General features: G+C 46.6%; 1 protein-coding gene across 3 annotated transcripts in view; it reads left to right on the plus strand.

Moving 5' to 3' along the window:
- Nucleotides 1–24433, plus strand: part of RUNX1 (RUNX family transcription factor 1) — a 264480-nt gene that overhangs the window by 179062 nt on the left and 60985 nt on the right. For all 3 annotated transcript variants that reach the window (XM_061167361.1, XM_061167359.1, XM_061167360.1), the window contains one exon: nucleotides 15018–15122. In XM_061167361.1, the coding sequence (XP_061023344.1) occupies nucleotides 15018–15122 (105 nt within the window). The remainder of the gene's footprint in view (nucleotides 1–15017; nucleotides 15123–24433) is intronic.

Genomic DNA, 24433 nt, shown 5'->3' on the forward strand with positions numbered 1-24433 from the left:
TTCGCAATTGATCTCTTCATGGTTTTCTTGCTGATTTTATGAAGTGCCAGGCATTGTGGATGGTGTTAAGACAGCTTTTTTAAGTTGAGGTTATTTGTATGAACGATATTTAAGACTTGATGGGCAGAAGCTGGACTCTGCCTCCCATCCCGCTCCTGCCAGCCCCTTCCTTGCCAGCCCTCTCGCTTTAGGTTGAAGCAGCTCTTTTTGGTGGGGACAGAAGACTATCAGTCAGAAAGTGCTTCCGAGAGAAATAATGGTTGAGTGATTTTTAGAGCTTCCTGTTTCAGCAGCAAGCATTATAGACATAAACAGCGATCCAGCCAATGGCTTCAGTGCTGCACTGGTTCTAATAAATCAGTTTTGTATTTTCTTTTGTGCTGGTTGGTGAGGGGTGAGAGAGGGTGGAGAAGACTGGTCATGGAAGAACATATTCTGTTTCCTTTCCTTTATTATTTTTAAAGAAAAATGACTTGCTGAAAAGAGAGATGGTATACTGCCTGATGACTCTTTTCTTTCTGTTGGTGATTATGAAACACTGTCAGATCAGAAAGGGGATGTGTATGAGTAACCGTGTACTGTTAGTATGGAAGGGTTATGTAGTTTTGAAGGATCTATCGGACTTGCAGTCACAAGGGGTGTGTGTGTGTGTGTGTGTGTACGTGTGTGTGTGTACACCATGTGTGTGTGTACACGTGTGTGTGTGCGTACTTCCACTGAAAAAGACTTCCTGGACCAAATTATCTTTGAGGACTAAATCCATACTAATAACATCCCATCTGAAGCCCCCAAAAAGCAATTAACAGAAATTAATAAGTGAGCAGTGTAGCTTTAATGAGCTGCCTATGAATGACTACTTTCAAAGGTTTCTGGTTTTATCAATTCCATCTCAGGGCGTGGGGGATGAATTGCTGCTCTTTAAGATTTTTATGTTTATGAACGTGCATTAGTGGGTTTCCAGCAACACTTACCCTCTGTCATTGGTCCTGATGCGAGTGCCATATTCAACAGAGATGTATTATTTAGTCCATGTTGAGAACAAAGCTTTCCATGGCATTCCTGTTGTTGGCACTGATTTGAGATTCTAGCACGTTCTGGTCTCTATTTGGCTATATTGGGCAGTGTATCCCATTTAGAAACTCTATTTTGTCACTGAACTTCCTCCACCACCAAGGGTTTCAGGTTGTTGAAGACCCATAAATCGTAAGGTGATCCCAACAACCTCCTTCAGGAGACCCTGTGGCCATCCTGTCAGTGGACTCAGAATGTGTTTCCTCTGGTTTCCTTGGTGAGTAAGCTTTCATGTAGGAGCCACTTACACTGGTTTTCTCAAAGATGGAGATACATTTCCTATCTATTTCTCAACTTTGATGAATCTCTACTTTTACTTTGAGATTTCAGACCATCATTAAGGATGTCAGTTCAATTCAGTCGCTCAGTCGTGTCCGACCCTTAAGTGACCCCTTGGACTGCAGCATGCCAGGCTTCCCTGCCCATCACCATCTCCCAGAGTTTGCTCAAACTCATGTCCATTGAGTCAGTGATGCCATCCAACCATCTCATCCTCTGTGGTCCCGTTCTCCTCCTGTCTTCAATCTTTCCCAGCATCAGGGTCTTTTCCAGTGAGTCAGTTCTTCGCATCAAGTGGCCAAAGTATTGGAGCTTCAGCTTCATCATCCAATGAATATTCAGGACTGATTTCCTTTAGGATGGACTGATTGGCTCTCCTGCAGTCCAAGGGACTCTCAAGAGTCTTCTCCAACACCCCAGTTCAAAAGAATGTAGGTGCAGCCTAGTCTGCAGAGCGGTACCTCCTCCACCCCCAGCCCCACCCCCAGCCTCCCATCCAAGGACTCTCCTGGGTCTGGTGAATGGGAGGTCTGGCCAGCACCCTCCTGCGGGTGGTGTGTGGCCTTAACTGAGTCACCTTATGCAAACAAAGGAGACTTCCTTGGCTCAAACAAAGGCAGTGCACAGGAATATGGGCGTTTGAGCACAGTTGGTGATCTGTGTGCTTATCAGATCTCAGCAGAGGAAAGGTGGGATGGGCCTGTTTGGAGGTGGAAATGCTCCAGGTTGCTCCAGGCATTGATTTGGGGTTTTTAGAGATTTTTTCCTTGATTTCATTTGAAATCATTGTACAGAGTATAGTCACTGTCTGTCCGTCTATCTGTCTATAATGAATGAGAAACAGTTTAAACTCATATCCTAACACAGCTTTCACCTCTTTAAATGGTGTGTTTCCAGTAACTACGACCCTGGGTCGGTCCAGAGATTTTTCTGCCTTCCGCATCTCTGTTTGAAACCTCAGGGCTGGTTAGAGCTGGTAGATCTTACCTGTGTATCTGCTTATCAGTTTTCATGGTGGTCTCCCACAGTGGGTCCCCACATTTGGCAATATCGTCAAACATTTTTGGTTGTTTCCCACCCCAGGGTGGGAGAGCAGAGGCCATTCCGCAGTGCATAGGACAGCCCTACTGTGCAAAGCATTAGTCACGCCGTCGAGACTGAGAAACCCTGATCATGATCAGTGGTAGAATGTCTCCTCTTTTTTCCCTAGCGCTTTCTGCCACTTTACAAAATTTATGAAAAACTTAAATCAGAAAGTTCTCATAGAATTTTAAAAAGTAGAGAACATCACTAAATATGAAAGTCTTTCTCTAAATATCAAAATATACCAGAGTTCTGTATACACAGAACCGCACCATCTCTGCATCTCCTGGGTCGGGGGGTATGTGGCTGCCGGAAAAAGAGACTGCAGGTGGAGGGGGCTCCTCAGCAGGAAAATCTCTTCCTGGAGGACTGCCCCCTCCTTTCAGCCTCTCCCTTAGGAATGTCACTCAGGTGCAGGGGGGGACCATCAAAAGCAATCAAAGTGCACAGCTGGCTTCTCAGTGCCTGCCCCTATCCATCAGGCGTCAGTCAGGGGCCATAGAGCCACTCATCCAGGAACATGAATTGATGTGAGTGGACAGTGTCCACCTGAACTACAGGGCGCTAAAAGCAAGGTCCTGGTGTGCCCCACTGACCGATACCTTACAGAGACCGAAAAGGAGTCGGTTTGCACACCTGAGGGAAATGCATGGGAGGGGCAGCGACAGACGGAGGCTGACTTGCCGTCCATTCCTGGGAAGCCCTGGTTAGAGCTTCGCAGGGAACACCCGCAGACAGAGAGCTGGGTTCTTCCGGAGCTTTCTCCTACCAGCTCCGTGTTGGTTCTGCCATCACTTGTTTGCTACAAGAAGATTCAGGGAAAGATGGCTTAAAAAAAGGTCTGGGGAAAAAAAAAAAGAGTCCTCTGGTGTTCTCATTGAATCATGGTGGTGTCTCCTACGGGTGGAATTTTCTTTTCTTTTTTTTAATTTCTTTTTAACTGGAGGATAATGGCTTTACAATGTTGTATTGGTCTCTGCTGCACAACCGTGAGAATCGGCCATAAACATGCATATGTCCCCTCTCTCTTGAACCTCCCTCCCACCCCCTTACCCTACCCCTCTAGGTTTTCCCCGGGCCCTGGATTGAGCTCCCTGTGTTATATAGCAGCTTCCTACTAGCTATCTGTTTCATTCATGGTAATGCATATGTTTCAGTGCTACTCTCTCAGTTCATCCCACCCTCTCCTTACCCCCACTGTGTCCACAAGGCCATTCTTTATGTCTGCATCTCTATTCTGCCCTGCAAATAAGATCATCAAGCACCGTTTTTCTCAATTCCATATGTGTGTGTTCACATGCACTGCTTTTCTGACTTGACTTCACTCCATGCAGCAAGCTCTAGGTTCATCCATACGGGTGGAATTTCTTGAATATGCTTTGCTGTGACTGTGGACTCTGGTTGGTTGGTTGCATTTACTCTGCCTGGGGACCCTCGCTCAGAACTTGCCTGCCCCATCCACTTCCCCTGCGTGTCCCTCAGTCAGGTTATCAGCTCCCACATCCGGCGTGGAGGTCGGCTGTGTGTCACATCCTCTGAGACTGGTAAGAGTTAACTCTCCATGTGGGAGTTCCTGGGCGGCTGCAGGTGTGAAGGACCAGCTATGGCAGGCAGGCACACACGGGGGGCACACTGATGCTGAGACCCCAGTACCCGAAAAAGGATGAACGTGGGCCCAAGAGTCCCCAGGAGGCTGCCTGCCATGAATTTTCAAAACACAAGAGATTCCACCCTGAACTAGAGAAGCCCTGTGTGATATCAGTGGACCGGTGCCTGATACAGAGTGAGGACTCATTAAATATCCAAATGAGTGACCACCCCAGGCAGTAGAGCCTAGTGGTTACTGTGTGGACGGTCCTAGATTTGCTGCTGGGAGCATAGCGTCTCATCCTGGGCACCAACAATGTTTAGGGTTGGTTATTCTTTGTGGTGGGGGCCATGCTTTGCATTTTGGGATGGTTAGTGGCATCTCTGGCCTCTACCCAGTAGCCTGGAGCATTCTCCCTCCCAGTCCTGGGTGCTCACAACAAGAAATGTCTGCAGACATTTGCCAAATGTCCCTCCCTGAGGGAGAGGAGGGGGCAAGGAGCACTGGCTCAGAGCTATGTGTCTGTGGGCAAGTTATTTGACCTATCAGAGCCCGATTCAAACTTTGTCCAAAGGTGATGGAGTGCAGTGAAGACTGCGTGAAATAAGACAGTCTTTAGGGGTTATTACTTGTCATGGCAAGGTCAGTTGCTATGACCCTAATTCTGCGGAGTCACTGATGGCAGCTCTGTGAGCTCCTAACAAACAATACAACTGGGACCTGCTTTTTTTATTTGTTTAAATGAGTGACTTTTCTGAGACATCAGGCCCTTATCCTGATCCCTTGGTCCCCGTAGAGCTAGCTCTTGGGTCACGAAAGAGTTATGCGTGGCAGGCACGGCGATTTCAGATCAGCAATGGAAGAGACGAAATTAAATATGTACTGTAATCCGAGGCACTGTTTTCCATGGGAAAAGAAGTCCTCCCAACTTAGCCCTTGCAACTCCTTTGTCCAGACATTAACGGCATGCAAATATTTATGATTCATACATGCCCCTTTAGTTCCTGATCGTATTTTAACAATAAACACTGCCATTTTCACAGTGAGGCAGAATAATCCCTTTGTCCTGTCGCCGGCTCCCCAGGCTGGCACCCAGCGGCATCGCATTCTTCCTGCTCCATAATTGCTAACTCCACCCAAGTGAAGGGGGGTTTATAGTTGCTCCACGGCGGCACCCTGGACCACACACTTAAGGACCTCCTGGCTGTTCCCCTGCAGGTCATCTTAAGGTTGTATCTCAGCGTGTTCAGAAAACACAAGCCAATATCCACGTGTGTTTTTCTTTTTTGGCCACATCTCAGCAGAGAATCGATTCACCTGGCTGGTGGCTTGAAGAGGTGTCTTGCATTCTGGCAAAATCCATGGACTCTCGAGGCCGCCATGGCCATCATGTCCCAGCTGATAGTCCTCCTATTTCTGATAACTACATATACATCTGTTTGTGCCGATTCTGCAGCTGTTTGGAAGGTAGTGTGACAAAGTACGAGCAGGTGGCCTGCTTGCTGGACTCACTTAGGTGTGCTGGCCTCACTCTCCTCATCTGTACAATAGGTATACCAGTGCCCTTCGTACGTACTGCAAAAGGTTTTTAGAGTGATTCAAAGGAGATGATGTGTGTGTAACAAGACTTAGGAAGAAAGAGGTACGACTCACCTCCGTGTCATCCTTCCTTCTACAGGAGACTCTCTAAGGGAGGAGGGCAGAGACCGGGCAGGTGTTAGCCCATGTCCCCCTGAATCAGCAAGGCAAGAACAATACCATTTCCACTTTCCACTCTTCATTGGCAAAGAATTTATGTTCCTTTATCTTCCAAGGAAGCTTGTAAAATGAGAATGCCTTTCAGACACAGCAGGAATTTCATTAATATTCATAAATAACACAGAAATAATAATAATAATCATCCCAGGCATTTGCTGTGTTTATCTGTACATAAACACAGGAATAATAATAATAATATAGTCATCTCAGGTATAGTCATACCCTGCAATTGACCTGGTATTCTCTGTTTTCACTGGTGAGTCTTTCACAGGCTTTGGACCGTCTTTGATCAAATAAGTATAGTGCCCATGGCTACTTTATTAGAACTGTCCTCCACCCGCAGAGGTCATTTCATGAGGGTATTTCATTCATTCATTCATCAGATGAACAGTGTGCATCTGCCATGTGCCAGGCACTGGGCTAGCCCCAGGGACACAAAGGTCAGCCAGAGAGAAGCCACAGCCTGCCGGGGTCAATGAGGGGCCACCAGTTAACAGATGTTGCTGTTCTGAGTGGCCAGTGCTAGGGTGAAAAGACAGGAGTGACCGAGGCAAAATGTACCACCAGGTGCCTCACCCACTACAAGCTTAGGGGTCTTTCTGGGCCACTTGTCATCTCAGTGGAGACATCTCAGCATGACGAGGCAGCTGTCCAGGTGAAGGCATCAGGAAGGATATCCAAGTAGAGAAAACACGGTGGGAGAGGAGCATCCAGCCAGCAGAGAGGGCCTTGACATCCAATGCTGGGAATCTGGTCTGATCCTGGAGAAACGAAGCGTCAGCAGGTTTTAAGCAGGGAATTGACATCACCATATACAAACGATGTGAAGAGGCTGGGGCTGCAGGCTGAAGAGCAGACAGGGCTTTGGGAGCGTAGCTGGGAGCTCAGAGGCAGGATCCAAGGTGGTTTTGGCGTTGAATTTGCAGGTGCTGAACCTGCGGATATGGAGGTAAATGTCACCGTGTCTAGAAATCAGCTCCTGCAGGCCCCGTCTACCAGGCCTGCAGTCTTGCCTGGAGTTTCCCTCTTCTTCCTGCTCAGCCTCCGCCCCCCTACCCGCCCTCCAAGCCTCCTGCAGCAGAGCTGAGGGTGCCAACAGGCTGGCGAGCAGGCCCTGAGGACCCTGATGCCAGTTTCCCTGCAGAATGCCCACCCCTGGGCCTCTCTGCTGCAGTGCTAGTTGGCCGTAGGCTGTGTGTTTCAGGCACTGGGCTGTGGGCACCATCGGGTCGGGGCCAGGACTAGGCCAGCTGCAGGAGGTCACCATGGTCACCTGTCCCATGTGGCATTTGGCCTGATGGGTAGAGAATAGGGAATTAGAGTGCACCAACCAGAGGGCTCCCCAGGGTGGAAATACAGGGCAGAAGGCGTGGCCTTGGCCTAAAGAAGCTATGAATTCAAGGCCCTGGAGGTGTTTGGGCTGCAAGGATTAACCTTGGTTGCTCTGGACACCAAAAGGAAGAAGGAAGATCAGAAAGGGACTGTGATATCTAGCGGGTATGCTGTGCTTAGTCGCTCAGTCTTGTCCAACTCTTGGCGATCCCATGAACTGTAGCCCGCCAGCCTCCTCTGGAAGAAATGCAAAAATCATGTGAGAGCATTATGGTTCTTTGGGGTTTGGTTAATGCTTCTCATGAAGAGAAGGGCTTGTCCAGCCATCCCCTTAATAAAGCAGAGCTCACACCCAGGCCAATGAAAAGGAGAGTCAGACCTTCCAAGTGAAGTCAGACATCATAAAGAACCAGCTGTCAAGCTGCAACTTTACAGAATAATTCACTGATCCAGTTATCAAACATTTTTCTATTGCCTCAGAACAGAAGATGCAAAGATTAATAAGACCATCCCTGTCCTCAAACAACTCGTTTTTCCAGAACAGCTCCAGAGAAAACACTTGGTATGTTTTGGGTTTTCTCCGAGCAAACTGCTATTTTTCAAATGCTCCATCACATCCAATGCATGCTGATTTTTCTGGAAAACTTATTTCTGTATTTTAAGCACTTGACTTTCAGGCAACTTTGTGGGGAGATTGTCCTTGTGCCAAAAAAGCTAGGGACGCCCCTCTGCATTCTTCCTGCATGGCTGAAGGTGCGATTGGAAAAGAACATCTTAAACATGGGCACTTTGCATCCAAGTGGACACACACTGACATCGTCACCTCAATTCAATTCAGAGAAACCAGGAAATTCTGCGCCACTTGAAGAATCTGTCCTCTATTCAGAAATCCCCAAATAAATAATTATACAGCCCCAGTGTAGAAAATAGTGGTATGTGTTTGGGCAAGGAAATGGTTGAGGAGCAAAAACATGCATTTTGGCCATTAGCTTGTTCCAGTGGAAAAGTGAAAAACATAAATTAAGATACTTCGTGAAAAACATCCCCAATTCAGATTTCTCCCAGAATCTCTGAGGATTTGTTCATTTTAATATTTAGTTTACTGGGTGATCAAAATTAGACCCGGCACAAACTACGTAGTAAGAGGAGAAATTTTCATGTCGCATCTCAAAATCTTCTGGCATTTCCAGAATTTGCAAAGGGCAAAACTTGAGCCTTCTCTGGCTTTCTTCATTTTCCAAAGTTGCACTTTTTTTTTTTTACTTTTCCTTTCTCGCTCTTTTGGGTGCTTAAAGTGTGTGAACTCAACCGGTCTCCCAGCAGAGATGCACAGATGAGTGGAAAATGTCGTGATTGTGTTTCCTTAGCTATGTGACCCCTTTCAGCAGACGGTCCTCGGTGCACATAGCCTGCCCTTGCGTGACAAAGGGCAAGTTTCACATCCCAACCGAAACTGGCCCCAGAAAGGAGAAGATGACTCACGGGGTCCAAACCTTCACCAGGGAGAGTGACCAAGACAGAGCCCAGTGGCTGAGGAGTCAACACGGGTGGCTTGGCTGCCCATGAACCAAATGATCACAAGAGTTCGGACAGAGGGAGACACGCCCATGGCCGTAGGAGCTCACTGCCATGACCTGTTGAACTTCTAAGGATGTGCTTCCACTCTCCGGCCCCAGATAATCTCGAGTCACCTTTTCACCTTCTGCTCCTCTTCCCACCCTCGCCCTTGGGGGTGGGGGGAGGCGGCAGGGCGCCTATTTGCAGCAATCCTGAGGTTTCACCACTTCCAGATGTGGTGAGGAAGTGGCGTGGTGCCCCGGGGCCCTGGCGGAACTGCAGTGTCCAGCCATGGCTTTATGAGACCACAGCCGGCTGCCCGAGTCCACAGCCCCATGGCTGGTAAACGTGGAGCTGGAGAAAGCAGAGACTTGGAGCCTCATCCCTGCCTCGCCTTGGAAAGCATGTCGTGGCAGCCGACATCCAGGAAGACGCGCCCCGTGACCTTCTTCCCAACTAAATAAAGCACTTAGTTATTTTGTGCTGGCATTTGGATGAACACACTGGCGTCGAGGGGAACGACACATGCTCTCGGTTGGAGTGGGGGGCGGCGAGCATTTGGCTGGCTGCTTGTCAAGCGGCTCAGCCAGTTGCAGTTGTGCCTTATGAAGGTGGCCAGCTGGCAGGACAGGAGTGACCTTGAAGTTCCAGTTGAATGTGCAGTTTTCCTGATGGGTCTTTAGGCCCCATTCCTTGCCTGCCTGTTGGTCCTGTGCACTCCACCTGTCTGCTGGAATTTTCTAGAGAAGAGAGGATGGGCCTGAAGGAGCTCCACTGGCACCACCTGCCAACCACTAAGGCTCCCCTCACTGCCCACCATCAGACCTCGATGCCGAATTGCCACCAGCCCCGCCTCACAGGACTGCCTCCAGCTGTGATCTTTGTGGAATCGTGTTTGTCACATCTTTAATGATAATTAAACTGATATTTGCTAATGCCTCATTTCACATAATTTGCATAAGAGCACTGTGAGATGGAAGGACCATGATCACCCCTGTTTTACAGATGATGAAGCCCCTCAGAGAGGTTAAGTCACTTGCCCAAGGTCACACAGCTAGCAAGGGGCAGAGCTGGCATTCGAATCCAGGCAGCCCTCATTGTTAACTAGCACCCCATGCCTTGGCACTACCACGGGGTTGTGTAATCAAGTTCTCATCTTGTGCTGCTTCCAGGCTTCATAAGTCAAGACAGCCCTTCTCTCCTTCGCGGTTTCTTCCACCTTCTTAATTCAGTCCGAGTGTGTGTGCTTCTAAATAGAATTCCTCCTGGACCGAACCACGGGCCAGAACTCAGGGTGCTATCTGGGTGAGGTTTGCGGGCAGGAGAAGGAAGGTCCGCGTGCTCCCCTTTCCTTGGCTCCCTCCGCTGCGAACCCACACAGGGCCACCCCCGTGAACCTGCAACTTGTCCCCATCGGGAGTCCGGGGCCGCAGTCTTTCAGCAACACAGCCAGGGGCACCTCGGGTCCCACTGTGGGCCAAGCCCAGAGCTGCAAGGAGCCGCCCAGCAGCTCCGTGAAAGAACCCGCACAGGCTACACATGGAAAGATCAGTTCTCTATGGCAGCCCCATCTCCCAGCCCCGTGTTTGACCCCGAAAAGCCGATTTCAGGGCGGTGGTTATGGAACTGAACTGTCTTTTCTTTGCTCTCCTCTGCGTTCCTACTAGTCTGCCCACAGCTTGCTGAGAAAAACACTTGAGAGGCTTTCACTCTCCACACCTACGCACTTAAAATACCAGGCCCATAGGTCATTTTGATGAGGGAATTTGGCTAATAACATATTAGGCCGTGGGCGCAGCTACCATCGCGGCAGGTGCTGGCCAAGAAGGACTGTGTCTCGGCAGGAATGAGCTGGGGCGTGGCCAGGTGTGGTGGGGGCGTGGTCAGGGTGTGGTGGGCGTGGTCATGGTGTGGTTGGGGCGTGGGCAGGGCAGAGGGCGGGGCTCCAAGGGTCTGACGTGCCCACTGGCAGGCCTGTCCCCAGGTGTCAAGTCCGGTGCCAGGTCTGCACAGAAGAATACAAGGAAGTGGAAGGCAGCGCTTTCCTAGAGTGGAAAAATGTCACACACACCTGTGAGCCAAATGTCATCACTTACTGCCGCTGTCTATGAGGTCATGAGCAGATGTCGTGGTGTTCAAAGTTGTACACAAGGGCTCCGTTGTGAGCCGGAATACCTCCGCCTTCATGAGCTACAGTTACTGGGGCCAAAACGCCCCACCTAGTAGCTTTTGCCGGACAGACACTTCTTGACTGCACATAAAATGATGGGCATAAAATAGTAGAATTTTAATTATAATTACAAGCCGTGATTTCGCAAATATTCACTTTGGTTGAATTTCCTTCCCGATTCAGTAGGCCAGTCTCTGTGGTTAACCAGGGGGGTGGCATTCAGTGCCAGAAGCCTAAATTCAGCTCAGGAGGAAAGTAGTTTTGAACTATAACCCAGGCTCTCAATTAGCTGTTGAGTAGGGTTTGGAGCCATTATCATCCCCAGGACTGTGTTCTCTTTTAAGGGCTGTGGCAGAGCATAGGGAAGGTACCACAAGTCTGGATTCTTGGTTCTGGTGCCGCTGAGTTTGAAGGTAGAGCTTGGGGACCTCATGGCAATAATATGAAACACAAAGCTGGGAGATCTGGGTTTTCTGTGTATCCAAGCTGTGTGACTTTGGACAAACCACTCACCCTCTCTGAGTCTTAGCTTTGTTGTCTGTTAACCAAAGGCAATGAAATCTGTCTTGTTTATTTCATGAGACTGCTGGAAGGACCAGATAAAATTGTATATAGGAAAGTGCTTGAAAACTTGTAAGTTCTACACAGTCCTGAAAATACCAACATTAGGAAGACAGTGGTCTTTGTTGTCATTTAGGAAATCAAGGATAAGATGGTTGTTAACTTGGTCGCTCAGCCATGTCCAACTCTTTGCAATCCCATGGACTATATAGTCCATGGAATTCTCCAGGTCAGAATACTGAGTGGGTAGCCTTTTCCTTCTCCAGGGGATCTTCCCAACCCAGGGATCGAACCCAGGTCTTCTGCATTGGAGGCAGATTCTTTACCAGCTGAGCCACCAGGGAAGCCCAAGAATACTGGAGTGGGTAGCTATCCCAGGAATTGAACCAGGGTCTCCTGCATTGCAGGCAAATTCTTTACAAACTGATCTATCAGTTCAGTTCAGTTCAGTTCAGTCGCTCAGTCGTGTCCAACTCTTTGCGATCCCATGAACCGCAGCATGCCAGGCCTCCCTGTCCATCACCAACTGAGCTATCAGGGAAGCCCAAACTTATGGTTAACAAAGGGGAAAGGGGCAGAGAGGGAGAAATAAGGAGTTTTCGATTAACAGATACATACTACTATGTATAAAATAGATAAACAACAAGGACCTACTGAATAGCACAGGAAACTATATTCAATATCCTGTAATAACCTATAATAGAAAAGAATCTGCAGAAGACTATATATATATATATCTCTGCAGAAGACTATATATATATATATATATATATATATATGTATATATGTATATGAATCACTTGGCTATGTACCTAAAACTAGCACAACATTGTAAAGCAGCTATACTTCAATAAAAATTTTTAGAAAGCAAAAAATAGGATGGTTATAGGAGGGCCACCACAGGAGTGAGACTGTTTCTTGGGGTAAAACCCACAGGTAAAAACCTAGAGAGCAGTGGCCACTTGTAGTGCTGCAACTGGAACTCATGACTTTTAGTGTTTGTACTGAGTTGAATGTTGTTGTTCAGTCACTCAGTCATGTCTGACTCTTTTGCCGCCCCATGGACTGGATCCCGTCAAGTTCCTCTGTCCAGGGATTGCCCAGGCAAGAATACTGGAGTGGGTTGCCATTTCCTTCTCCAGAGGATCTTCCCGACCCAGGGGTTGAACTCACATCTCTTGCATTGACAGGTGGATTCTTTACCACTGAGCGACCAGGGAAACCCACTGAGTTGAGTAGTGTTCCCTAAAAAGTCATGTCCATGAGTAACCTCAGAATGTGACTTTATCTAGAAATAGGGGCTTGCAGATATAGTCAAATTAAGGGAAAATGCCACTGGAGTAGGGTATACCCTAAATCCAGTGACAGGTGTCCTTATAAGGAGAGGGAGATTTGAAGACAGAGGACATGGAGGGAAGGAGGCCATGTGAGGAAGGAGGCAGAGATGGGAGTGATGCTGCCACAAGCCAAGGAGAGCCAAGGATTGCTAGTAACACCAGAAGCTGGGGCAAGACCAGGAAGAATTCTTTCCTGAAAGGGGACGGCCCACTCAACACCTCAGTTTTGGACTTCTGGCTTCCAGAACTAGGAGACTGTAAGTTTCAGTTGTTTTAAGCCACCTGCACGCATGCATGCTAAAGTTGCTTCAGTCGTGTCCAAGTCTTTGCAACTCTGTGAACTGTAGACTGTCAGGTTCCTTTGTCCATGGGATTCTCCAGGCAAGAATACTGCAGTAGCATTACTGGAGTTGCCATGTCTTCCTCCAGGGGATCTTTCTGACCCAGGGATCAAACCCACGTCTCTCGCATCTCCTGCATTGGCAGGTGGGTTCTTTACCACTAGTGCCCCCTGGGAAGCCCTTAAGCCATCCATGTTGTGCTTAGTCATGTTCAACTCTTTGCAGCCTCATGGACTGTAGCCTTCCAGGCTCTTCTGTTCATGGGGATTCTCCAGGCAAGTATACGGGAGTGGGTTGTCATGCCCTCCTCCAAAGGATCGTCCCAACCCAGGAATCGAACTGGGGTCTCCTGCATTGCAAGCAGGTTCTTTACCAGCTGAGCATCCGGGGAAGCCTTTAAGCCACCTACTTTGTGATAATTTGTTATAGCAGCCCTAGGAAGGAAGAAGTGTTTTAATGGAATCTGAAATGCTGGCGTTTCAGGCAGCAGGGGAAACACCCCGGGTGCAGGCACACGCCTACCTGTGGAGATGGATAATGGGATTTATCTCAAACATAAAACCAGAGTGAACAGTGACACTGTATGTATCCCACGAATGCCTTCATTTTGCAAACCAGGAAACTGAAATCTGGAGACGTTAAATATGTGTCCAGGAACCTAAATCTTCTGTCTTGCAGGAAGAGCTATGCCTCTCTCTATGTCTCTCTCTCTCTACACACACACACACACACACACACACCTTTGAATACCATATGCTAGATACTGTTTTAATGATTTTACTCATATTACCTCATTTAACCTCCTCCACAATTCTGTGGGCCTCCCAAATAGAACCCGCCTGCCAATGCAGGAGATAGCAGAGACACAGATTCGATCCCTGGGTCTGAAAGATCCCTTGGAGAAGGACACGGCAACCCACTCCAGTATTCTTGCCTGGAAAATCCCATGAACAGACGAACCTGGCAGGCTACAGTCCGTAATGTCACACAGAGTCGGACATGACTGCAGTGACTTAGCACGCACACAGGCACAGTTCTATAAGGTAGGAGAAGTTATGTGTACCCACCTTCAAGGTAAGAACACAGACACAGGGAAAACTAGTGACTTGTTTAAAGTCAGTTAGCCAGAATTCAAACCCAGAGGACATTCTCTGAACCACTTTGCCAAGAAGAAACACTTTTAAATAGCTAATATATTTATATATTAATATTTTATTATAAATTATGTTTTAAACAATTTTTTCTAATTATTAAAGTCACTGCATGACATGTATGCAATCAGTACATACTCACAAAATGTGAGTATGTATAAGACATTTAGATGGAAATCCATGTGCATATTTATGCTCAAAATTGTCATTGAATCTCAGTCTGTCAATTATATATCCTTCTGTCTTGTCAACCCGGTGAGTGCCTATGGCATAATCAAAATAATATTTTAAATCACCAACAATTAGTATTTTCAAAATACAGAGAGAATCATTCCAATTAAGCCTATCCTCAGAAATTCTATCTCTCCTAATCCTTGGAGGTACAAAGAACATTAGAGGGGAAAGACAAAAATGGGTTCTTTTACTCCTTTTGCCCTGAGCTTATTAAAAGGGAAGACATGGGGGTTTCTAGCTGCCAATCTGCCCCTATGTTCCTGGACTCTTGACCTAAAAGTAAACACATCTGAATCTCTCTTGGTCCTGTGTTATTAATGATCAAACAAAAGCCCTGTGACTACCGGATGTGCCATATCTAGACAACATAGTTGTACTTTCCAGAATTCCAGCAAAGCCAAACTAAAAGGAGTATTGGAAAGACCGATAACATGTGCTCAAGCCCTGCCTCATTTCAGTATGAGGGCTGGAAAGTATACATTAATTTTGAATTACCCAGCAAATATAGTCAGGCCATCACCTTATCCTTCTTTGCTCTCTTTTGTGTTCCAACAGGGAAAAGCTTCACTCTGACCATCACCGTCTTCACAAACCCACCACAAGTCGCCACCTACCACAGAGCCATCAAAATCACAGTGGATGGACCCCGAGAACCTCGAAGTAAGTGGGCCCCCTTCGGGGCTGGCATCCCCCTGCCCCCACCCCAGTTGGTACACTCAGGCACCAGGGACCATGTCTTCGAAGCCTTGCTTTCAATCAGCATCACCCAGATGTGGCTGAAACCTCTCCCAGAGGGAAATGTCAGGCCCCTGTAAAGAGGGAGAATTTTACTTTTGACGCTGTCACTTGTCAAAGGCTGTCTCTGGGCTCCGGGCTCTTTTTTCAAAGCATCCTTTTAGAGGGCAGAAGGAAATCAGACTGACTCAAGTACATGTTAGAATCATCTGGGGACAGCATGGGCCTAAGGACCAAATACGTGGTAGAGTTCCATGGAAGACTGGCCAGGCACAGAGGTGGCCCAAAAAAGGCCAGAGAGTCAGAGTGGACCACAAGGGCTGATTACCATCCATGCTGGCCTTTTATTCATTTGGAGGCTGGAGATGAAATCTACCCAAATGACCCTTTTCTTTCTGTGCCACAGATCAAAATCTTATGACAGGATTGTTTAAAATAGAGAATAGGAGGCGGGAGAAATGCCTGGGGGAAAACCAGCAAATATAGAAAGATGGTACCAGAAAAATAGCTCCTGTGAGAAAAGTTTTTTTAAAAAGGAGTGGGGTTGTTTAGTCTGCAGAAAAATGTCTTCACGGTGACTTAATGACTATCTTTGAGTAAACACAAGAGTAGCACTCTTTTCCAGAACCACACCCTTCCCTTGGATGGAGGCTGGGTTACACTTGCAGATCTGTGGAGCTGACTGGAGCCCCAGCCGGGCATCTGCATGCCTTCTAACCATGTCAGGCCCCCGGTGGAAAATTAATATCCTCTATTCTCAGGGTGGGGGTAAGGGGTGAAAAACTGGGCTTCCTGCTAGGCCAAGAAGTTGAGATGCAGGCGTGTCAGGTTGTAAAGAAGTGGTTAAGAATTTTGAGTGCTGGGCTGAACAAGTGGAGTGCAGGGCTGAGGTGCTTCAGCTTTCAAGAAGTTATGGAGGCTCTCTGAACCTCAGTTTCTTCATCTGTAAAATGGGGATATTAATGAGAGCTTCTCTATAACTTGAAGGAGACAGTGTTGTGTGCCTGGCACAGAGAATGGAATCAGGAAACGCCAGCGATCCCGAGCTGTGCCTCCCTGCCTGCGTCTCTGGGTGCCCCTCCACCCCCTGCCCCCCAGTCCACGAGGACCGGCCCTGTGGTGGTGGTGTTGGGGGCCCCCGCAGCAGGGCTGTCTGTAGGTCAAACTGTGAGCACTACAACTCGTGGCAGTCTTCCCTGGAGTCCTGGCCACAGCCTCATGGTACCGTGATCACCCCGGGGGCTGTGTCAGTCAGCCCTCCTGATACCCCCAAAGTGGGCGGAGCCCCACAGGGAACAGCACGCCCACCAGGGACCACCCCTCAGGACAGTCGGTTCACCATCTCTTTGCTGCCCTTTGCCTGTTTTCTTTCTGACCTTATTTCCCCCGGGCTGCAGATTGTTCTCTTTAAGTACCTGGAGATGTTCTGGCCACACCCAGACTCAGGAAACTCCAGGACTTGGTAACCACCCTTGATTCCCATTTCTGTGTGAAAAGAAAACCACAGGCACAGAACCACACAGTTCCAACCAAACCCAACTTGGGAGGTTTCCAAAGTAGGAACGGCAGATTAAAGACTCCTAGTGACCCTGCGTTAAACACACCAGACACACCACGCAGGCGCCCTGGTGCTCAGCGAGGACCGAAGAGGAAGCAGGCTCAGATCACAACAGGCGCGGGATGGGGCGCAGGCACTTGTGAGGTTTAAGGCAGTTGGCCTTGAGGATACTTAAACTTCCAGAAAGGCTCACTCAGGAGGCTATAGAATCCCTTTCTTGAAAAATAAAAGCAGGTGGATTTCCCTGGTGGTCCAGTGGTTAAGACTTTTCCTTCCAGAGCAGTGGGTGTGAGTTCCATCCTTGCTCATGGTGTTAAAATCCCACAGGCCTTGTGACCAAAACACTGAAACATAAAACAGAAACAATCTTGTAACACATTCAATAAAGACTTTAAAAAATAAATAAGCACACAAAATTTAAAAAATAAAAATGGAAGCAGGGAACTGGGGAGGGGTAACGTAGAAGTAGGAGGTTAAGAGATACAAATGATGATGCATAAAATAAATAAGATACAAGGATATATAGTTGGAGGAGGGAATGGCAACTCACTCCAATATTCTTGCCAATTCCATGAATAGAGGAGCCTGATGGACTACAGTCCATGGCATCACAAGTCATCGGAAACAACTGAGTGACCAACACACTCACACACACAAGGATATATAGTACAACAGGGAGTATGACCAATATTTTATAGTAACTGTAAATGGAATATAACCTTTAAAGCTTGCACATCACTATGTTGTACACCTGAAACTTATTAATATATAATATTGTACATCGGCTATGAAAAGTGAAAGTGAAAGTCGAAAGACCCCCATGGTCTATATAGTCCGTGGAATTCTCCAGGCCAGAATACTGGAGTGGATAGCCTTTCCCTTCTCCAGGGGATCTTCCCAACCCAGGGACTGATCCCAGGTCTCCTGCATTGCAGGCAGATTTCTTTACCAGCTGAGCCACACTGGAAGCTCAAGAATACTGGAGTGGGTAGCCTATCCCTTCTCCAGCAGATCTTTCCAACCCAGGAATCAAACCGGGGTCTCCTGCATTGCAGGCAGATTCTTTACTGACTGAGCTATCTGGGAAACCCTGTACCTCAGTTAAAAAGAACATTTCAGTAAAAGTAGAAGCAACAGCCATCTCTGGGAGAGTTCAAAGGCAAACCTACCAGGAGGGAAAAACCTAAATCAGGTGAGCCCTCCATATGCCTTCCACTGCCCTGCTTCACTGATGCATAAAAAAGGGCAGTTTTTGCTGTATAGCCAGTATTTTCCTGTAACAGTCAAAGAACTAACAGTGATTGAACTTTGAAAAATAAATGATGGGCGCTTGAATTTTTAAGAGCTGGCCGTCAGAGGGGAAAAATATGCGATTGTAATGGGCCGCCTGCATATACAGTGGACTCTGCTTCCTGCTGCTTTATGACTTAAGAAAACAGTCATTTTTGAGAACGGCTTTGGAGTAGGCAGAAGGGAATTGGCTCCAAAGAGGCACCCATTTTTACGGAGTCTTTCCTGCCAAATGGAATTTGGGGTCTGGGGAAAAATTAACTTAAAAACCAAATTAAATTAAATGAATATATACAAGTATGATATAAAGAGGTGTTGCAGGCTTAGGTAGAGACTGTCTATTTCACAAGGGACTTCTAGAAAAAAGTCAAATGCACACAGTCTCCCAGGGTGACCCAGGTAATGCTGCCTTTTCACTCCGGGAAGCAAGGCGGGCCTTTAGCATGCATTTTTCTTATTATCATTTGGATGTCTTGATTCAAGGTGGGAACTACTTTTTGATGAAACTGTGTTCACAGCCACTTATTTTTTTTTTTTTTAAGAGAAATTAACAGAATTCCCCCACCCCCGCAACTTTATTGAGATATCGTTGGCGTATTGTGTCAGTTTAAGGTTTACAACATGATTATTTGATATATGTCTACATTGAGAAATGATTATCGCAGTGAGATTAGCTAACACATTCTTCACATCATATAGTGACGGTTTGTTTGTGTCTGTTGAGGACTTTTAAGATCTACCCTCTTAGCAGTTTTCAAATATATAATGCGGTGCTGTTAACTATAGTTCATGCTATACATTAGGTCCCCAGAATTTTTTCATCTTATAACTGAAAGTTTGTACCCTTTGATCCCTTTCCCCCACCCTGACCCCTGGCCACCACCAATCTACTCTCTGTCTCTGTGAGTTTGTGGGGTTTTTTGTTTTTTTTTTATGAGACTCCACATATAAGTGAGATCATACAGTATTTGTCTTTCTCTGTGTGACTTATTTCAGTTAGCATAACACTCTCAAGGTTCATCCATGTTGCAAATGGTAAACGGCAAGGTATCTTTTATATGCCTGAATAATATTCCTCTGTGTGTGTGTGTGTGTGTGTGTGTGTGTAAAACACATCTTCTGATTGTTACTATGTTTTGAGTAGTGTGAAGTATTCTTTCCAATGCAGCTTTAGGGCTTCCCTGGTAGCTTAACTGGTAAAGAATCTACCTGCAACGCAGGAGACCCCAGTTTGATTCTTGGGTCGGGAAGATCCCCTGGAGAAGGGATAGGCTACCCACTCCAGTATTCTTGGACTTCCCTGGTGGCTCAGATGGTAAAGAGTCTGCCTGCAATCCAGGAGACCTGGGTTCAATCCCTGGCTTGGGAAGATCCCTGGAGAAGGGATTGGCTCTCCACTCCAGTATTTTGGCTGGAGAATTCCGTGGACAGAGGAGCCTGGCAAGCTAGTCCATGGGGTCTCCAAGAGTCGGACACGACTGAGCGACTTTCACTTTCAGTGCCGTTTTAAGAGAGGTCATTGCATGTAAATTAGAATGCCCAGGCAGTGTCAAATCTATGGGTTAGTAAGACCTCCCAAGTCCCTTCCGTCATTATGGTGCTATGAATTCTGGGTGATTCTGGCAACATGGTTCCAGCACAGCCAAGTTGAATCGTTTTGAAAAGTTCTTTTGTTTTGTGAAATTAATGACTATGAGAGCTCAAAGGGACCTGAGAGAGCCTTCAGGGCTAATTGCCTCATTGATAAGGGAAAGCAGCCCCAGAGAAATGAAATGATCTGCTTAGGCTGGAAAGAAAGAGTTGGTGATGAAGCCAGAATTACAATGAGGAGCTCCTGATGCCTCATACTAATCCACTGTATCCATCCATCTGTCTCTCCATTCATGCATTTACCTCCCCATCCCGGCATACCATCTGCACATGACCTATTCTAGACTCTCTGACCTGGCCCCAGTACTTTCATTTTTGAAATGAGTTGTTGGCTTGTATGACTTCTCACATTTGTTCCAGCTCTAAGATTGTCTAGAAAGGGCAATTCCCAGTGCCTGAGTGCACGCATGGAGCCTTCAACTTAAAGCATTTCTGCACAAACCGGAAGGAAAGCTTATCTCATTCAGCCTGCCAGTAAGGTAATTAAGAAAAGGACAAAGAATTAAGGAACATGCCGCTGCTAGTCTGCTGGCCAGGCTGATGGAATCACTTGGTGTTTCCCAACCAATTTCCTGGTTTTCAGTGGCGAAGTTGTAGCAAAAAGTGTCTTCCAAAGAGAAGTGAAAATGTCTGTCTTCCATTTCAGGTGATCGCTTGCTCTTTTCCGTAACTGACCTGCCCTTTAATAAGTCAAAAACTTGTTTTTCCCACATCTTGCGGGGTTATTTGTACATCTCAGGTGAATAGAGAAATGATTAATTGTTGAAAATTAAAATTATTATGGGGAAAGAACACCAGCAGAAGGTATCTTCTGCTGGAATAGTACTTGTAAGCCGCAAGGTAGGACCTGTCTTCAGTTTGTAAGTAGAACATTTAGAAGCTTGTCAACATATTAAAAAATGGTCTTCTCTTTAAGCATGAAAGATTGAGTGAAAGGAGTTTTCAAGGAAAGGATATTTGAGGTTGCTTTTATGTATTTTTTTAATATTTCGGGGAACCTAATGGAAAATTCCAGCACTCAGCCCATGTGTCTGTAATTTAGCCCATGTGTCTGTAATATGATAATGTTGAGATACCAAAGCGTATTCTCTACAGATATTTCACTAAATAATTTGAATGCGTGACTTACTGCCATAGAGGAAGATACTTTGCAAAGGAGGGGTTTAGGAGCAGGAAGTGGGTGGGGGTGTCCCAGTGGGGTGGACTCAGGATTGGACAGTCACTGTGAGGGCACAAGCCATCACCTGGCTGGCCAGATGTCCATTACATCTAGAACATTGAGTAACTAAAAATTTTAAAGGTTCATAAAACAAATATTCACCGTTTCTAGGACAACTTCTGCCCTCGAGTTAATGGAGCCCTTCATGGTACCTGCTGTGTTTGAACTCTTGAGATTCAGAGTAACAGGTTAGCCAGGGTGGAGCCATGACTTAAAAACTTTGGAATATGCTACTTTCTGGGGCATTAGCCTTCTTGCCAACTAACGACATTTTTCTGGAGAGTTATAGTTTAAATCGGTCAATTTAAAATAGACTTCATTCCCCATCATTCAGTTGCTTTTGTTAAAGACTTTACTGAGACTATATCACATGAATATAACTGTTTCTATGATGTTGAATGCAAATAGCAAAGCTATAAAATATATATATATATATATATATATATAGAGAGAGAGAGAGAGAGAGAGAGAGAGAAGATATATATGGAGAGAAGAAACAGAATGTTTGTTTATGGCGAGTAGATTTCAAGTGAAAAAGAAATGCATGAAAGATACCTATAAACTTATGGCGATATTGGACCTAAAAATGTTTGAAATCAAGTTTATCCAGAGAAGTGTGGGGTCTGCCTGCAATGCAGGAGACCTGGGGTCCATCCCCTGGAGAAGGGAATTGCTACCCACTCCAGTGTTCTTGCCTGGAGAATTCCATGGACAGAGGAGCCTGGCAGACTATACAGTCCATGGTGTCACAAAGAGTCAGACATGACTGAGTGACTAACATTTTCACTTTCGCTTTTCAATAATTAATAATACAAAACACTCCGATAGTGCTGACTGTTTGCTCAGCACTGTACAAAGAGCTGCACGTACCTTAATTGACATAATTTTTGCAAGATCAGGTGAGGATAGATCCTTACACAAAGAGAAATCCAGTCCCTTGCCCAAGGTCACACAGTTAGTTCGTAAGCCAGAACTGAAACACAGCCATCCAGACACTGCCATCCACAGATACCAAAGTCTTATTTTTAAGAACTACACCAACTGCTACTTGAGCTTTATTGTATTGAAATTTTCTATGTGGAAATTTTTTATTAGGAGAGTTTATCAATAAAATTCTGGTTCAGTTTTCTTCAAGGAAGCAGAGCCTCATAGTCTTGACATTCATCATTTTTGTACCAACGGGATGGAACCAGCATTTTCCCTGGGATGAGGATGCTATCAAATGTACCGCCTACACTGCCATAAAGGCTGATGACTGGTTCCATGTCTGTCACCACGGTCTGCTTAGGGACCTATCATCTGGGGACCTGAAGCAAGGGTGGTGCCCAACATAAACCTCTCCCTCCAGCAGAGGCAGGCAGGAAAAATGAGTAATGTGACAAAAATGACCACAAACAAGCTGTCCAAGTCCAGTTCCCCCTTCAGCAAAGAGATTCCTAGAGGGCCCACATGCACAGTGTGAAGCCTACTTCTTATTGTTTAGTCGCTCAATTGTGTCCGACTCTTTTGCAACCCCACGGACTGTAGCCTGCCAGACTTCTCCACCTGTGGGATTTCCCAGGCAAGAATACTGGAGCAGGTTGCCATTTCCTTCTCTAGGGGATCTTCCTGAGGCAGGGATTGAACCTGTGTCTCCCGCATTGGCAGGAGGACTCTTTACCACTGAGCCGCCAGGAAGCCCATGCAGCCTGCTGCTACTGTTAAGTCACTTCAGTCGTGTCTGACTCTGTGCGACCCCATAGACAGCAGCCCACTAGGCTACGCCATCCCTGGGATTCTCCAGGCAAGAACACTGAAGTGGGTTGACATTTCCTTCTCCAGTGCATGAAAGTGAGAAGTGAAAGTGAAGTCGCTCAGTTGTGTGCGACTCTTAGCGACCCCATGGACTGCAGCCTACCAGGCTCCTCCATCCATGGGATTTTCCAGGCAAGAGTGGTGTGGGTTGCCATTGCCTTCTCCAATACAGCCTGCTAGGAGGATGCAAATTTTTTGTTTTTTGCCCCTGACTGGTTAGTGGAATGCCAGATGGTTTTCCAGATCTGTGATCTCAGGATTGTAATTATCAATCCCTAATCACCTTGTTCTCTGGGAATTGCTTTAAGCATGTCCTCTAAGTAATGAACGATCATCTACTTAATCCCCCTTTCCCTGGATTCTTCAAATGTTGGATTTGGACTTTCATTCTTTCTAGATGAAATCATGATCCCCAAAAGAAAAGTAAAAAAAAAAAAGAATTCTTTCTTCCCTTTCACCCAAATATAAAGGAGAGAGACAGAAGGTCAGAGAGGTAGAATGTTCTACTTAGATTCCTCCTCCCTGCTGTGAATAGCGCTTCACTGTTAAGATGGACATTCTGGGGTGACTTCCACTGGAGCTATAATCCCCGCTGTGCTGAAGCTCCTCAATTATCTGGTGACTGGGCAAAAGCAGTTTTTAAAGCACTAATAATCCTGCCTAAATGTTTCCAATGAATTTTAGAATGTCTTTCTGTTTATTATGCTTAGTAGCATCAAACTAGACCAAGAAGTATTCTGTATAGATAAAGACTCCCACAAGCTTCCCAGATGGTTCAGTGGTAAAGAACCCGCCTCACAATGCCAAAGATGCGGGTTCAATCCCTGGGTCAGGAAGATCCCTTGGAGGAGGAACTGGAAACTCGCTGCTGTATTCTTGCCTAGAAAATTCCACAGACAGAGGAACCTGGTGGGCTACACAGTCCACAGGGTCTCAAAAGAGTGGAATATGACTTAGCAACTAAACAACAAAGACTTCCATGACTTGAGTTTTTAGTGGACTTATCAGGGCTTCCCTGATAGCTCAGGGAAACTCCTGCAATGCAGGAGACCCTGGTTTGATTCCTGGGTCGGGAGGATCCACTGGAGAAGGGATAGGCCTACCCACTCCAGTATATTCTTGGGCTTCCCTGGTGGCTCAGCTGGTAAAGAATCCGCCTGCAATGAGGAGACCTGGGTTCGATCCCTGGGTTGGAAAGATTCCCTGGAGAAGCAAAAGGCTAACCAGTCCAATATTCTGGCCTGGAGAATTCCATGGACTGTATAGTCCATGGGGTCACAAAGAGTCGGACACGACTGAGTGACTTCCCCTTTACATTCCCTTCACATCCAGGCTAAGATCTGAAAGAGCCCTTTGGATGAGAGAGCTATAAGAGGACCCTGGAGGGAGTAAGCTCCTGCCCCTGGAAGCAGTGATAAGCCACTTCATTAGCTTACCAGGACCTGGGCAGGCCTGTGACCTCTTGGTAACTAGCCCTGTCTTATACAGAAGTCACCAAGATGTTCAGTGTTGCTGCAGAAAGGAAAGAAGAAGTGGTTCCTTCCAGGTACCAATGAGAACATAAAGAAATGATCTAGGTAGCTTCTCAATCTAATGTAGCGGAGCAGGGGATAGAGAAGGAACATGGACTGAATCTTAAACCATGACTTTGAATATCTCTGTCCCCCTGGACCATTGGAAACCCACATCACTATTTTAAATGCCACCCTAGTGAAGTCGAAATAT

The sequence above is a fragment of the Dama dama genome, chromosome 19 (assembly GCF_033118175.1).
Source record: "Dama dama isolate Ldn47 chromosome 19, ASM3311817v1, whole genome shotgun sequence".
Classification (NCBI taxonomy): Eukaryota; Metazoa; Chordata; class Mammalia; order Artiodactyla; family Cervidae; genus Dama; species Dama dama.